Here is a 15,614-nt window from a genome sequence, read left to right as displayed (position 1 = left end):
TCTAATATATTAGCTCTGTTGTATTCATTGAACAGAAATACACAATCAGATATTGCACTAAAGACATACATAATATTATATATTACATACTATTAGATGGGTTTTTACTAAATCTTCACTGCCGATATTCTTAAATTTTATTATCCTAATTGCAGTTAGGCAGCACAACATTGTACTTCTAATCGTAAAAGCTTTACATTATCTTGTTATATTAATCACAAGAGTACGGCTTAGTAATTTGATATCAGTCATGCTGAACCAATAATGATTCTAATTCATTAGAAAGTCGGACACAAATCTCTATCTCAATCTTCATTAGCAGAGCCTGAAGCCCTGAACTAACTTCTTTTCTCATTGCCTATACAGTCAGAAATCAGGTCAGGGAGATCATTTCAGTATTAGCAATCAGTTTACTGCAGAATTCAGATTGATGATTTCGGATTAGTTCATCAGTCTGAAATCTAGGAAAGCAGAAAGGCCAGACAGCCCAAGATGGCAGACTAATTTTAAACAAGTTAAAATGGTATTCAAAACACCTTAGCCAAATTACTGCCAGAGCCAGAATCAATGATACAGACCTTAGAGAAGGAACGAACATCTGAAAAACAATTTAGAAGAAAATGTTAGGGACTTTGTCAACTTTTTTCAAACATCGCAAGATAGAATACATACTGAAGGGGGGTGGGTATGTACTCTTATGTTTTCGTATCCCCATTATCTGAAGTTGCTAATTTTAATATGCACCGATTTATATAGAACTTCAAATTTACCAAAGGTTAAAGGCAAACTGTCATCTTCACCTTACCATTCAATATCAAGATGTTCTGAGCTTAGTTATGAAAAATAAATTCTACTTTGTCAAGCCTAATCAAATACAAACGAGGACATGATTAGCGTGTAAATTCTGTAGACTTATCTGTGTTTACCTCTCCTTCATAATGGTAAGGGCACAGCTAAACCTAACAAGTTGTGTAGAGCCAAGGAATAGTGTTAGAGCTCAACAGGAAAATAGTAAGGTATTTCTTAACCTTTAGTCCACATTAGTAAAAAGAAAATTAAAAAATTGTACAAACTAGTAATGAAGGAATGTTTCACGAGCAATCTACACATAGAGGTGTTTACATGAATAAGGGGTTTACATTTGACTATTACCAAAGTAAGTCTAAAGTCCCTTAAAGAAATAGTTGGTCTGTTGTGCGGTTGGTCTCTCTCAACTTAAAGGTGAGACACGCAGCAAATCACCCCTCAACATTATAACAAGTAACCCCTCAATAAACAAAAGGCACCCTAGCATACATAAAAAAGTCACCGCCAACAGACACCATATACAAGTTGCCCCAAAACCAACTGGTGACGCTGAAAAACTCTGTTTCTCCTGACCAGAAATAGGGGGAGATTGGGATACAATCAACCTGTTGTAATCATTCCGATGGGGTGGCAGTCCTCTCTTGCCAGTAATTTTCTGTCTACATCGGAAAGTTTTCTGATTATGATAAATGGATAAGGGAGTCTTGACCTTAAGCTAAGTGTTTTTTATTGGAAAAAGCTTTACAGTTTGACAACAGTTCTGGTTTACCAACAACCTAATGAGGCTGCAATTGTCAACTAACTCAGCTATTTGGTAATAGTTTTGACTTCTTCAGCATAAGCTGGTACAAGAACATTCCAATTAATCTCATCAATTTTGTCAGCAAATAGTTACCGTCATTATCTAGAGAAAATATAACTTTGATCATTGAAACCACCAACCAAGCTGGAAGAATTCAGAGCAGTCAATATAAAGGTCAGATGACACGGTATAAATTCTTAGATACTTCCAGCTATCAGCTAATTGTTCAAAAGAATTATAACATGTCATCAATAAAACTATAGTCATGCTTTGAAAATGCCTCAACAACCACCCAATTATTGTTTAGATATCGAATTGATTTATAGATTTGGTAGTATCACGTCCACATATACCAGAGAGGACATAAGGAGTTACAATCCACTATGTGTAACGGGTATGAGAACATAATTCGCTACATAGCTTATTTTGTGGTTAGAGAGGTATGAAGACTTGATAAGACCTATAACAAAGAAAGTGCAATTAAATTTCTTCGATAGAACACTCTCACTACAAGTTTCTCAAGTGTGAAGCTAAGCGTAAGAATGTGTAGGTCTATGGGGCTATAATATTCATTGGGGTAACTAACCACAAATCAAGAGTCAGGGTGCACCATTTAACATTCTCTTGGCTAGATGCATGATAAGGCACATCTAATGACCAAAAAAAACTCCTGTTACTTAAAACTGATACAGTAAAGATGAATAACATATTAACTTTAGAGCACTACAACATCATATTTATAGTCTTTACACTGTACACCATTGACACTTACGCTTTGTTTGGATAGCAAAGAAGGAAAGAAAAGAAGGGGAGGGAGAATGGAGGAAGGGAAGGGAAAAGAAAGGAAGGGAGAGGTGAGCTCCATTTTCCCTCCAAATCTCTCCAATTTTGGAGAGATTATGGTTATTATAGAGAGAGGGAAAATAGATCCCTCCCTCTCCTTCCCCTACCTTCCCCCCAATCTTTTACCCAAACAAGAGATTTTGTCCCCCTCCATTTCTCTTCTCTTCTTTTCCTTTCATTTCTTCCTATCCAAACAAAGTGTTAGGCTCTGTTCTTTCCATGTTCAAAGAGAACATTTCAGATTCCAATAAGCGTTAAGGAAACAGAAGTTCAGATAAGTTGTTCTCAGGTGAAAGGAACTGCATCTTACTATCAAAAATAGAAAGATAGGGTGATATGACATTCAAAAATCTAAAACTCCGCCAAGGCGCCAAAGATTTAGTGTTGTTTCAATCATTTACAAACTTGCGTGTATATCCAATTCTGTATGAGAAGGAAATTTACACAGCTAGGAAAACCAAAGAAAACAAGGAGCCATATATGTGCTCTAAGGTATGGAACTCACCTCGAAGAGATGTTTCTATACGACATAGGTTGTTTTATCTATACATGATATACATGGGAACTCAAAACTCAATTAAGCAATTTCACAACTTCATCTTAGGAAAGAAACAGATAACACAAAAATCCTCCAAGATAGTTGGCATTCTTTTCCAGATACCAATTCTAGAAAAAATAAGGAGCTAAAATAACCACACCATGATTGTTTAGGGACTTGATTAAGGCCAAAAGCAAAGGATCACCTGTCAGAAGAAAAAAGCAAAGTCATAAAAAGCTTTAAATTTGTGATAGTAAGATAGTAAAAAAAAAGGGGGAAAACTTTCAGAAATAAACTTATCAGCAAATTATTCATTTTCACCATCTTCATACAATTAATAAATTTGTGATTAAATTTTTCAGTGATCACAGGGGAAATTTTTTTGGATATAGAAATATGCTTGATATTAGAACAGAAGGTTAATAACTGTAAATCAAAGCTTTATCAAACACATATTAAGAATCACATTAGTACATTACAGCACCAAAGCAGTTCGTCAGTTTGTCTTGTTATTGCATTCAGCAAAACTATGGTTGTTTGACCTTCCATTATCTCTCCATCATTCATTCTAAGTGCAATTTGGAGCTACTCAATCATAATCTACAGCTATTATAGGGAATGTGAAATGTTTTACTTTTAAGTATTCCAATATAGTATATGTGATTATTTACACCAAAAGAGGCCTTTTACTATTGCAAAGATTGGCGTATCTAAAAAAAAACATATCTAGAAGGCCTCCAAAGTAGGGCCCCTTATTCTCAGACACGGCCATTAATGGAATTAAATCTAAATTTACTAGTAGATGAATAAGTTTACAAGGATGATAATGGTTCACAGACACCCTAGAATACTTGTATACTTCAATGTCGCATAGTCACTCAAGTTTCAAAGAGGAATACTAGCGACCAGCTGCCAGTTCTTAAGAGTTTATGCAATGTGAAAAATGATCAATTAGATACTAGCAAAGGCAGACATGGAGAAGAAATGCATATCATATATGACATTTACACTTCTAAGATAAACATAAGAAAAGTTAGAAAGCATACCTCTTTAAGGCATCCAGGGGAACGACTATCTGGTGGCAAAGGCTTCTTAGTCCTCCAGCGAGCTATCTCAGCCTGCATTGAGTCAATTTTATCCCTAATCTCCCACAAAACTCTTAATTCTTCTTCTGCTTTATCAGCGTTTATTTCTTGGCCTCTTGTTACAAACCTCTGATCCTCAAGTTGCTTAAGTCTTCTGTTGAACTGCTGAAATTCCAAGTCAGCAACGCCAAATGCTGGCTGTTTAAAAAGCAATGGCTTATCAATCTTGCATTCTTTTGGTTTAACTGATTCATTACTGCTACTTGGGGAAAACAATGGCTTCTTTTCCCAATCAATTATCTCTTTAGCATCATCTGTCTTAGTTAAACTTGGGGGGTCACTATCTGGAGATAGCAATGGTTTCTTCTCCCAATCATTTTTCTCCTTGACAATAGACTTACAAATCTTACTCCAGACTGAATCTAGCTTTCCGTTCCTATTTTCACTTTCAAAAGTTAGATTGTGGCTTTCTTTGTCAGAATTACCATCTTGGTCAATCAACGGACAAATTGGGACTTCAAAGATATCCTGAACACTTGTCGAGCAAGCAGAATCTTCACATGCTTGAACACTGACTGCAATTTCAGGAGATTCAAGACAATCTGATTTCGCAGGAGTATTCTCAGGGAAGGGATGCAGCATTGGAGATGCACTTGTTAGAGAAACATCATTTGTATCCTCGCTTGAAGGGAAAGTACTAGAGCCCTTTAGATCATCCAACTCCTTCAACCGTTCATCTAACTTCTTAATCTCTTCCCAATATGAATCTTGCTCCCTTCGAATATAGGGGTCTTCACCTTTACTTTCCTGCCATGGGTGTGGAGAGGGTGTTGAGGATTTTGTTCCCTCAGTAGAAGCTCGCCTACTCAACGCACCATTATTTGGAGGAGGTGGTAGTGAACTATTCCGTCTGAGAGAGCTTCGCGAGCTTGATTCTTCTGCATTTTTTCTTGACAACATGTTATCAGGATACTGTATCTCACAGGTACCTAAATCATCACACCCCATGCTTAAAAGTTTGAACCTGTATGCCTGAACTTGGAACTCAAGGGAAGCAATCTGCATTTCTTTCTGATATATTACTTCCTGAAAAGTCTCGAGTGTTTCTTGAGCATGACAAATCTTTTCTTCGGCAATTCTCTTATATTGACTAGCCTCCATTCCCACTGCTGCCTTTTCACCCTGCAAGCGTAATATCATGGATAAAGCTTCATCAGCAGCAGTAGCAGAGGATTCTCTCTCCATATCCAATTCACTGTAAAGTTTCTGCAGAAGTTCTTGCTGAGCATGGAGTGTCTCCTTCAGGTAATTAGTCCCGGGTGTAGCTAGAGATAGAGTACGTCCAGCCATCGGGCCCATCAGTAGTCTACTTCAATTTTGGATCAGGAGAATTATTTGTACAACTGCAAAGATTCAGAAGTATTCACTGAGCATAACAGATTGATTAAAAAAAATAATGGTCTTCCCTGATCCAAAAAACATTCCTGGTAGAATGATGTATAACTAAAATAAGTAAACTGGTTAAAGAATATAGAAATTTGCTGCTTTGCAAAGGTAGGTGCTATCAATGTTCTGCTCAAGAACCCCTAATAGTCAATTTGCTAGATAATAACCAAATCCATGCATTATGAACATCTTTACGATAACATAATAATGTCCAGTAAGAGGCATTAACCAGTAAATTAAACCAACTCTCAAACAACATGTTGAGCCTGCTAAGATTTTACTAAAAACACTAATTATGACAAGCCATTAACGAATCAGCTAAACAATAAAGCATCATCGGACCTATGAGGGGCTTGCAACAGCATCCAAAATGTATCTGGAAGCCTAGGGGTTTGCTACAACAACATCGACCCAATTTGTATCTGAAAGTCTAGGAATTCGTTACAACAACAGCATCCGGTCCAACCTAATATGTATCTAGGAAATTCAAGTTATAAATGGGATCAACCTACCATACTACAGACACCAAGAACAACAAGAACTAGACTATTAATAGTGACTGTTTCTAAAAGACCTACAGCCAAACCATCAAGAAACATGATAGAAACTCGATCAGTCTTTGCTATCCAATTGATTTCCAAACTTATTTCTCCTTAAAAAGGTTGCAACTCAGCAAATGATTCCTATCCTACTATTCCATACTCCATATATTGATATACTGTATCAAACAAGCCTTCCATATGCAAATTTGCATACTGTGATAACTTTGCAAATTGGCCTTAATTTATGTTAAAATACTCTACCTGACAATAAATACTCAAACTTAATTTCAAGAAACTGTAAAGCAAAAAAAAAAAAAAAACAGCAATACCAGAGATATATTCATCATCCCTCCTCAATTACACATTTTCCACCCAATGCTGTCGTTTAAAATTATTAATTTATTACCGCCTACCAAATAGGACGTTCATGCTACAAAAAAAACTGTCTAAAAAACAGGCATATTTCACATATAACACCCATAATTCTCAAATTCCAGAATCTCAAAAGGCAAATCATCGACTGCAAAAATCAAAAGTAAAAGAAAAGTAAGATGAAGAAAATATACCTGAAAAGTTCAGCAAAACAGACCAAAATTGTAACCTTTGACAAATACCCAGAAAACCTGAACAAAAAAAAAAAAAACACTTTCTTTCACGTCATCGCGCCATTTACAGTAGATCAAAACATATCAATAAAATCTCAAGACAACAATTTAGATGACACCCATTTGATAATTACTCAAGAGTAAGAAAATCCAGTTTCAATTTTCCCTCTTTTTTACAAAAATGACAGAAAATTCTGCAACAAATTTCGAGGAAAAAAAAAACCCAGAAAAATGGAGAAAATTTTAATGCAGGATGAATGAGTAAATAGTACTTCTACTCCAGATATTATTGTTATTATTAGAAAAAACAAATGTGGAAACCAGATACAATAAACCGACAAATTACCAAAATTTTGACTTATTTAATTATTAACAGATGCTTTTAGATGAAACGATGGGGTCAAATTTCCCATCTTCCTAATGATACTGTAACCTTTTTTATCTTTGGCTTTTCCAACGGTTTCTCTTTGTGGTGGCTTTCCTTTTCAATTCTTTTTCTTCCCCTTGTTTTTCTTATCTTTGATCATTAGGAGGGTTTAGAATGATTAACCCACTTTCGAGTTCAAAACTAGTGAGTGATCTGAACGATTGGTTTGATTTGGAAAAAAAAATATGATGATTAAGGGTATATGTTCTTTTATGTTGAGAGATGAAAAGAAAATCACAAAGTTAAATAGCTATAGGTAATCACGGTAAGAGAAATTGTAAGGTGTCGTTATTAAAGTTATGTGAGCGTTGAATTTTGAAAGAATTTAATTTAAGGAAATTTCGATTCATATAAGCATAAAGGTATGAGATTGTATTGGATTATTGGATAGGTTACTACTTGTCAAGCCAGACTTGTAACAGCTATTGAATGACAAGTAGATGTTGAGTCATCGAGAGATGAGATTTGCAAAAGAAGAAAAAAGTTGTCAAATGCCAAATTAACTTGTATGATTATGTTTTATAGTATAAATGTAATTTTTATTATGTACATAGCAGAAGTGTCAAATTTAATTCTTAATTTTTTATCTATAAATTATACATTGTCTTGGGTTGTGGTATTACCATATCACATTACATGATCTTTCTTTGGTTGCAATAGTAAATGAGAGGTAGAGATGTACTTTGTATAGTTTCTAAGTAAATTTATTGTAATCTTGTGTATTAGGAAAGAAATCATACTAAATATAAATATTATTAGGAGAAAAGTCAGGCTAAAAAAAATACAAAAACTTTTGTATATACCCGGTTTACACTAATTTTACTGTACATCGAGCAGTATAAGGGTAACTTTTACCTATTTTTAGGGTAACTTTTTGCCTTTTTTTAGGTAACTTTTAACATAATACAATTTTTATATAAATAGACAATAAGAAAAGTTTTATAATGGTAATTAATTACATTTAATCACAAATAATTGATTTTTAGTCATTTAAAATGTGATTCTTTACTAATAATTTTTATTTGTATTGGATTACTTTTATGCATATTAGGGTAACTTTTATTTATTTTAAGGGTAACTTTTGATCAATCTAGTCTATCTATATAGTGGATGTACAATAATTATTGTACAACTGATTTTTTTTTTAAGTTTGTAAAAACAAATAATTATTATTAAGAAAGAAATCAGACAAACATAATATTATTAGAAAAGAAATCAGGCTAAACATAAAATATTTAAATTATTGTGACATAGCCTTTTTTACAAACTTATACTACAAACCTACAATATGTACTCCATATGACATAGTTGTCTGATGCCTATATGTGATTTTTTTTCCCCTTATTAATATAAAGTAAGCTGGTTAATAAGGTCCTACTATTTTCAGATACGTATTGACTAATGAGAATAACTCAATTAAACTCGACCCTTCATGAATCATAAGTCCTCTAATCTACCAGTAGTGAGACAAAACCTTTGGAATTGATGTAGGCTATAAAAAAAATATAGAGAATCTTCACCACCTATGTCTCTAATGGGGCTTAATTTCAAGAAGTCCAGATCAAAGTCACCATATCTAACCACTACACCAATACTACTTAATAATTGTAATATCATACTTGTAACCTATGCATGGATTAAACTCTATACTAAATTACATATTGGTGTACTTCATACTTCATATAGTCAAACTTGTACAAAATTCAACAAAAATAGAACCTATTACACATGTTTAATTGACAATTTAAACATAATAAACTATGTATCCCGTCTTCTTCCGATTAAATAAAACTTCATAAAATCATTGAATAACTATCTAAACAATTTTTAATTCTTTCCCACAATTATAGAACTCCCTTAAAACTAGATGTTTTGATAAAGTGATTATCACTAAATAAAATTAATAATACTCATAATGATAATGAAATAAGAATCATTACACATGCTTTACCCCAAAAATATAATAAAATAAGTACCATTGATAATAAAGTTTGTATCTAGGAACGGCTAAGAGAAGACCCCATTAGCGGTAAGCCACCCCCAACTAATTATTAATTTTATTATAATATTGGTGAATTTTTAAAAAATCGTTATGGAATAATATAGTCCTATTCAAGCACAACGGCTAAGTCGGATGTTGTGGAGCCCACTTGTCAAAATCTACCGACCACTCCTTCTAAGCTAAGTGTTGGCCCATGCGAGGTCGGCAATATGATAGGATGTTTACATGTTTGATTGGTTATTAATTGATGTTGTGGACTCTATTTATTTAGAATCTACAAATGTAAATAATAGAGTAATTAAAATAAGATAGTCGTGTTTAGTTGATTAATGATGAAAAAAATAAGATGATCTTACATTAAAATAACAATATAGGAGAGGATTTTGCATCCTGAAATATATTTAAATCATAAATAGCTTTGATTATAGAATGTTTTGATTATATAATGTTGATATTGTGAAAGTATATACTCCCTATAAACGCAAAAAGATCACAATACAATTATATTTTTGTTTTTTTCGAAAGGAACATTACAATTATATTTCATTACATATAAATTATGATATGAGCAATACAAACTATAATTTAGATTAGGGGATGAATTTGTAGCATATTGTACATAAATCTACAATCTTAAATTAGTTAAATACTAGACAAAGACCTTATTGGTGTCAAAAAGTAATATCCGAAAAGTTAAACAATTACAAACGTCGCAATATTTAAAGAGCAAAGGAATTATTGAATTTTAAATTATTCAATAATAATAATAGGTAGAAATAAAATTGATGAATAAATTTCCATCAAAAAAAAAATTTGATGAAATCAGTGGTTATTGGTAAAGGTTACTTACTCAAGGATTATTTGTAGGAGTTACTTATTTAGGGGTTACTAGTAAGGGTTACTTACTCAGTCATTTAGCGCGTTTTCTATGTGAGACTTGAAAGTAACTCCTGACCGATCGAGTGGATCAAATAAGTAACTCCAAGATAAATAACCCCTAAGGCCCCATGTAAACGAGTAACCCCCTGTAAATAAACCCCGGCCATACAATGTCACTAGCCACGTACAAAAAATTGTGTTTGATAAAATATCCGTTTATAAAGAAGTTCTCATCATTTTCCTTCCTCTTCCATTGCAAGAGAGGCTACCAAGTCTTTCTCAAAATTATCCCACTCATTCCATTCCTTTCTTTTGTTCAAACTCCATTATTTTTACACCTTCCCACGTTGCCAACCAACTCTCAATTTTGGAATTCCACTTTACCTTTGTCTTTCCTGGGTTCAGTGTTACACAAAGATAGATATAAACCCTTTGTCGAGTCTCTTTACCAAGCTTGTATTTGCGTATCCTTTGTCAGGTCTTTCAAACACTCGATCATCCCCTACCCTACCATTAGTCCAAGTAAGCTTGTGTTTACATATCTTCTGTTAAGTCTTTCTAACACTCAAATCCCCTTCTCTACCATTAGTCCAAGTGAACATCGTCCCCCAAAAGTTGATATCACGTACATCATTTATATCTTTCCATTTATTAAACAGTTTGCTCCTCTTATATTCATGTTACATTTACCATTTTTTATCCCGTAAGAGTACTTGACTTTAAAATCACCTAGCCTAAACTTGATTTTTTAGTCCAATTGTTAAAACTATCCCGAATCTCGTCCCTGATAAACAGGTTGGGCTCCCAATTTAACAAAATAAATCTCCAGTTTCCAAAATACGAGTCAGAAACATGAACTACAGCAAAATTAAAACAAGAAAAGACCATCATAAAACGATTTGTAATGTTCTTGCCTAATACTGAAAGCTCAGACCTCTTAAATCTATTGTAAACAAAACTTTTGGGTTCCATGATCACTCATCCTCCTGGCTTCTCAACCTTGCAAGCTTGTTGGTGACAACAACATCAAGCTGTGCAGCACGCTCGACAATATCTTTTCTCTTTTTGGTTGAGATATTGTGAGCGATCTCAGCGCAATAAGTCCTGCAATAGGTAAGGTACACAAGTCAGAATACATGGAGGGAACAGAGGTGAAAGAAAAAAGGATCAAAGAATATAAAGGGCAATCTGTTACCTGTTGTGCATCATCAGAAGTTCAAGGTCACCTACGTTGTGCACAACAAATTTCTTAAAGCCATTGGGGAGGAAGTGACGTGTCTTCTTGTCAGACCCATATCCAATATTTGGCATAAGAGTCACTCCCTTGAACTTTCTTCTCACTCGCGAATCAATACCCTTTGGCCTACGCCAGTTGGTCTGCAAATGTACAACCATTCAGGTTAATGAGACAAATTCGATGAAAAAACTTCAGAGAAATGGCACAACAATGGGTTTTAATTTACATTTGTATGGCCTCAGAAGAAACAGCGGAATACAAGGAAACACCCTACCCTAGACCAGTAACAGGGCATATAAACAAGGTATATAACCCATGTGGCTAGCATTTTCACAAAACATTCTCAATCCTGGCAGCATGAATATCAAAGTAAAATACGTGCTATAAACAAATCGTGATTATTAAGCATTTAGTGAGAGGGCATCCAGTTTATGATTAAATCTCTCATCCCAAACGAGTTGGTAAACAACATATAATAACATTGCGCTATAAATTACTTTTGCAAAACAATTGGGTGAAATTCAAATTAATGTACACAAGTCTGTCTTGAACACCAAAACATGACATTTTAAAATACAGCACTGAGTTACTAAATTACAGATGATACAAATTCAATAACAAAAGATAAAAAATAAAAAAATAAAAAGACCTAACAAGGCTCTATCAACTTCACATCGAAATTAGTTTCAAGTTTGAATATCAAGTTCTAACCAACCATAGTCAAAAAATGCTCTACACACCCTAAATTTTGGATAAAAACATCACAAGTCAAAACATGCACAGCCTACTAAATGTTTCAGATTGAATAGACTGGTAGACATGGATAATCAAGCACCAACCCACTTACAGGATAACAGGAAAAAGTACCAAAATTTGGACTTCAATGTTAGGCCAGGTCATATAATTAATACCAAGGTGCAAGCTTCATACATTAATATCAGAACAAGGATGCCATACTTTTGTGTTTAGGCCCATCTACTTATTTACTAGCCCGGGATACAGATTTAACTACAACTATTACAGAGTACATATTACTTGTACTATACTAGGATACAAGAGATCAGCTACAAGTCTATAACACAAAAAAGAAATTGATAAACAGGATGCCTCTAATTCAATCCCGAAATCTAGCAACCATCATTATATACCACTCATAGGTCATAATTAATCCATGATATACCATTTGCCACTTGTTATAATTCAGCATTGATACATCATACACCACAATATCCAACTAACACATCACAAAATAGACCACCAATACACTAATCTACTTATCTACACCAAACAAATTGTATCCTGTAATCTTCCTCTCCTATGAATAATTAAGCAACCAGCCAAACAAATTGCATTTTGTAATCTTTGCCACTTATTAATTAATCAACCAACTCATATGAACTTCATCTCAACAATTATACCACTCAGCATAGAAACTACCATTTTCACATAGAAATTGACTAAAAATAACATTTAAATCCCCCAAAAAAAAACTTTGTTGCAAATGTTATACCTTCACACAGATTTTTCGGTCAGATTGGGGCCTCTTGAACTGCTTGACCCTCTTCTTCACTATCTTCTTATCAAGTTTGGGAACCGCCATTGCTTATTTCTACAAAATTAACCAAAAATATATAAACAAATAAATAAATATACACGTATATGTATCAACATTTCACAATTTTAATCCATCTATTATTTCATATAATAGTTGCACTATACATTCAATTGCTGTCTACAAAATTACACTATGCATTCGACAGAGTATTAGGTTATTCTGACAACTTATTAGTAGTTGCAAGCGAAAAATGGATTACAAAAATTACACTAACGCATTCAACAGAGTACAACGTAATTCTGACAACTTATTAGTAGCAGCAAACGAAAATGGATTACAAAAATTACACTAAACATTCAACAGGGTATAAGGTTATTCTGACAATTAATTAGTAGAAGCATACAAAAAATTAATCAACCTAAATCAATACCATATAATTCATGAATATAGCATCAAAAAACATTGAAGGTCGAAAACATGAAAGAAAAATACAACCTTGTTATATATATATAATCAATTATTTGCAACCTAATGAAAATCAATTGTTCTAGTAGCTTTAAATCCAGCAAACATTATATAATCTCTAACCTAAGCCATTAGTATCAATCTACCATCAAATTTTGCGAGATTTATCATAGCAAATGTATAATTAATTTCCTAATTATCACGAAAAATACACTATAAATCAAACAAAACAGCTAATTTAACCTAGAGGAAAAGTTATAGTATTGATTCACTGATTATTTAACATTTCAAAACCTAAAAAAATACTTAGTACTCTACAAATCAAACCAGGAAACCCTAGTACTGATTCATAGATTATTCAACATTTCAAATCGTCTAAAACCTTGTTTATCATGAAATTCAAATAAAACAGACAACTAGAAAACATGTATAATCATGAAAATTATATAAACTAAAAGAATAAACGTATCAAAATCATGAAAAAGAGTAAGAAAAATTGATGAAGAGAGGAGAGAGAAAGAACCTGAAAGTTGCAGAGAGAAGATAGGTTAGACGGAGGCGCAAAAGAGTAGAATGGAGTGATAAATTTTTGTGATATTTTAAAGCACCTAAAACCCTAACCCTTTCACAGGCCCATTTTCGTATTGGGTGGTTTTTTCATTTTTGGTCCAACCTTATTCCTAATTTCATTTTTTTTCATTTTTGGTCCATCCTAATTTATTGGGCTACATTTTAAATTTTTTACAATGGTTAAGGGTGAAACTTAAAACTAATGGTCTGTTTTGATTCACTGAATTATTAAACTGATTGAAACCGAATATTTTATGAAAAAAAAAATTAGAAATTGAAATGATTGGAGCTGAACTGAACTTAAGTGAAATTAAGCTGAAGAGAACAAGCTCTGGGTCAATTATCCTAAAATGGTTGGTAACCAAAGGTGGCCACTGTGTGGGCTTGGTTGTATCGGGGTTAGGTGGATCATGGGTTGGGATAGGTAGACATGGGACTAGCTTGGGTTGGCCTAAGGTGGGATGGGTAGATAAAATGGACATGACAAGGTTAAGTTCTTGAGCGTGGGTGGGACGGAATTGACTTGTGGGTTAGGCAGGTTGTGAGTAGTAGGGCAAGCCGGGTTTGTGGATCATTGGGCTTGGCAATGGTGGTTAAGGTGGGTTAGTGGGTCGTGTGTGTAAATAATCGAGTCAGTTTAAGTCTTTTTTAATAAATATTATCTTTACCCGCAATAAATTGTCATTTTATCAGACAAAACGAGTTTTTAATGTGTTTTTTTTTTTCGAGTTCAAATTTTGAAATAAAAGTACATTTTTATGTTTGTCCAAACCCAAAATTTTTCTAGTAGGGTTGGACTAGGCTAGCATATTGGGTCAAACTTGGAAAAAATGACCAAGAATCTAAAGGTGAAAATTCGGGCCAGGTCGGGCTTTTAAATAAATTTTTGTGCCTTAATTGGCAAAATACTTATAGCAGTCCAAAGCAGTTTTTTGGATCATGTTCTAATTTTGAACTAAAAATACGTTTTTATGCTTGCCCAAACTCACATTTTTTTGGCGTGTCGGGCCGGATTGGGCTAGAGGGGGTAGAGGGCTAGGGGCTAGGTCATTGATGAGCATCTCTATATAAAAAACCCTTAGGTTTGGGTGTAAGAAAACGCCTCGGATTGCATGATCTGTTTTTAAACTGTAAAAAAAAATTGCTCTATAAAAGGTTTTGGGGTAATTTTGGTATTATCGTTGATTAAGGTTTTAAGGGGGGGCTATATCGACGGTTTGCAAAAAAGCAAACTTATGCATCTCCTTTCACGCAAATCGAAATGCTTATATTATTTTATTTTTTTTGCCAATTTCGACCTCAAATTTGATTTTTAAGGACCAAAATAAGACGAACCCCTAATTAAGCAATGTTCATGGATTAGAAATGAAGCACGCAGATTGAAAATTTTCCTTACATGCAAACAAGATAATTTTTAACATTACAATGTTAATAATATAGTTTCAAACGAAATAATCCCTGAGATACTCATCTGGACACTGACTTTTTTTTTTTTTTTTTTTGCATATACACTTGAATAAGGAGTATCTTTAGTTGTAAAAACATTATTTACGCACACGATCATTTTTATACTACCTCTGTATTACGGAGTATATTTTTTTGCGACTTTGAAGGGTGCACAAACTCCTTGGCAAATGTTGTTTGTGAGTGTAAGATAGAAAGAGAAAGATAGAAATGCATATGATGAGAAGAGAGATAGAGAGAAATGACAACCTAAAAAGGAAAGAAAACATTAGTTGCAAATACCGTGTTGCATCCATTTTTGCCAAAAGTTACAAAATATATGATACGAGAGTTTTTGTATTTTTTTC

General features: G+C 33.6%; 2 protein-coding genes across 2 annotated transcripts; both read right to left on the bottom strand.

The window, feature by feature from the left end:
- Positions 1-2,804: 2,804 nt before the first annotated feature.
- Positions 2,805-7,003, bottom strand: LOC110715775. The gene is made up of 3 exons (XM_021894387.1): positions 6,630-7,003; positions 4,037-5,478; positions 2,805-3,195 (listed from the first exon to the last, which is right to left on the bottom strand). Exons 2-3 carry the CDS (start codon positions 5,432-5,434, stop codon positions 3,172-3,174), a joined length of 1,422 nt encoding a protein of 473 aa, XP_021750079.1. The 5' UTR covers positions 5,435-5,478; positions 6,630-7,003; the 3' UTR covers positions 2,805-3,171.
- Positions 7,004-10,736: 3,733 nt separating this feature from the next.
- LOC110715780 (60S ribosomal protein L32-1) lies at positions 10,737-13,861 on the bottom strand. The gene is made up of 4 exons (XM_021894392.1): positions 13,757-13,861; positions 12,724-12,822; positions 11,172-11,353; positions 10,737-11,080 (listed from the first exon to the last, which is right to left on the bottom strand). The coding sequence occupies exons 2-4, from the start codon at positions 12,811-12,813 to the stop codon at positions 10,951-10,953; spliced, it is 402 nt and encodes a 133-aa protein (XP_021750084.1). The 5' UTR covers positions 12,814-12,822; positions 13,757-13,861; the 3' UTR covers positions 10,737-10,950.
- Positions 13,862-15,614: the final 1,753 nt, after the last annotated feature.

Source organism: Chenopodium quinoa, unplaced genomic scaffold (assembly GCF_001683475.1).
Source record: "Chenopodium quinoa cultivar QQ74 unplaced genomic scaffold, ASM168347v1, whole genome shotgun sequence".
Taxonomy (NCBI): Eukaryota; Viridiplantae; Streptophyta; class Magnoliopsida; order Caryophyllales; family Amaranthaceae; genus Chenopodium; species Chenopodium quinoa.
The sequence above is the reverse complement of the archived record's forward strand: the minus strand, read 5'-3'. Positions and strand labels throughout refer to the sequence as shown.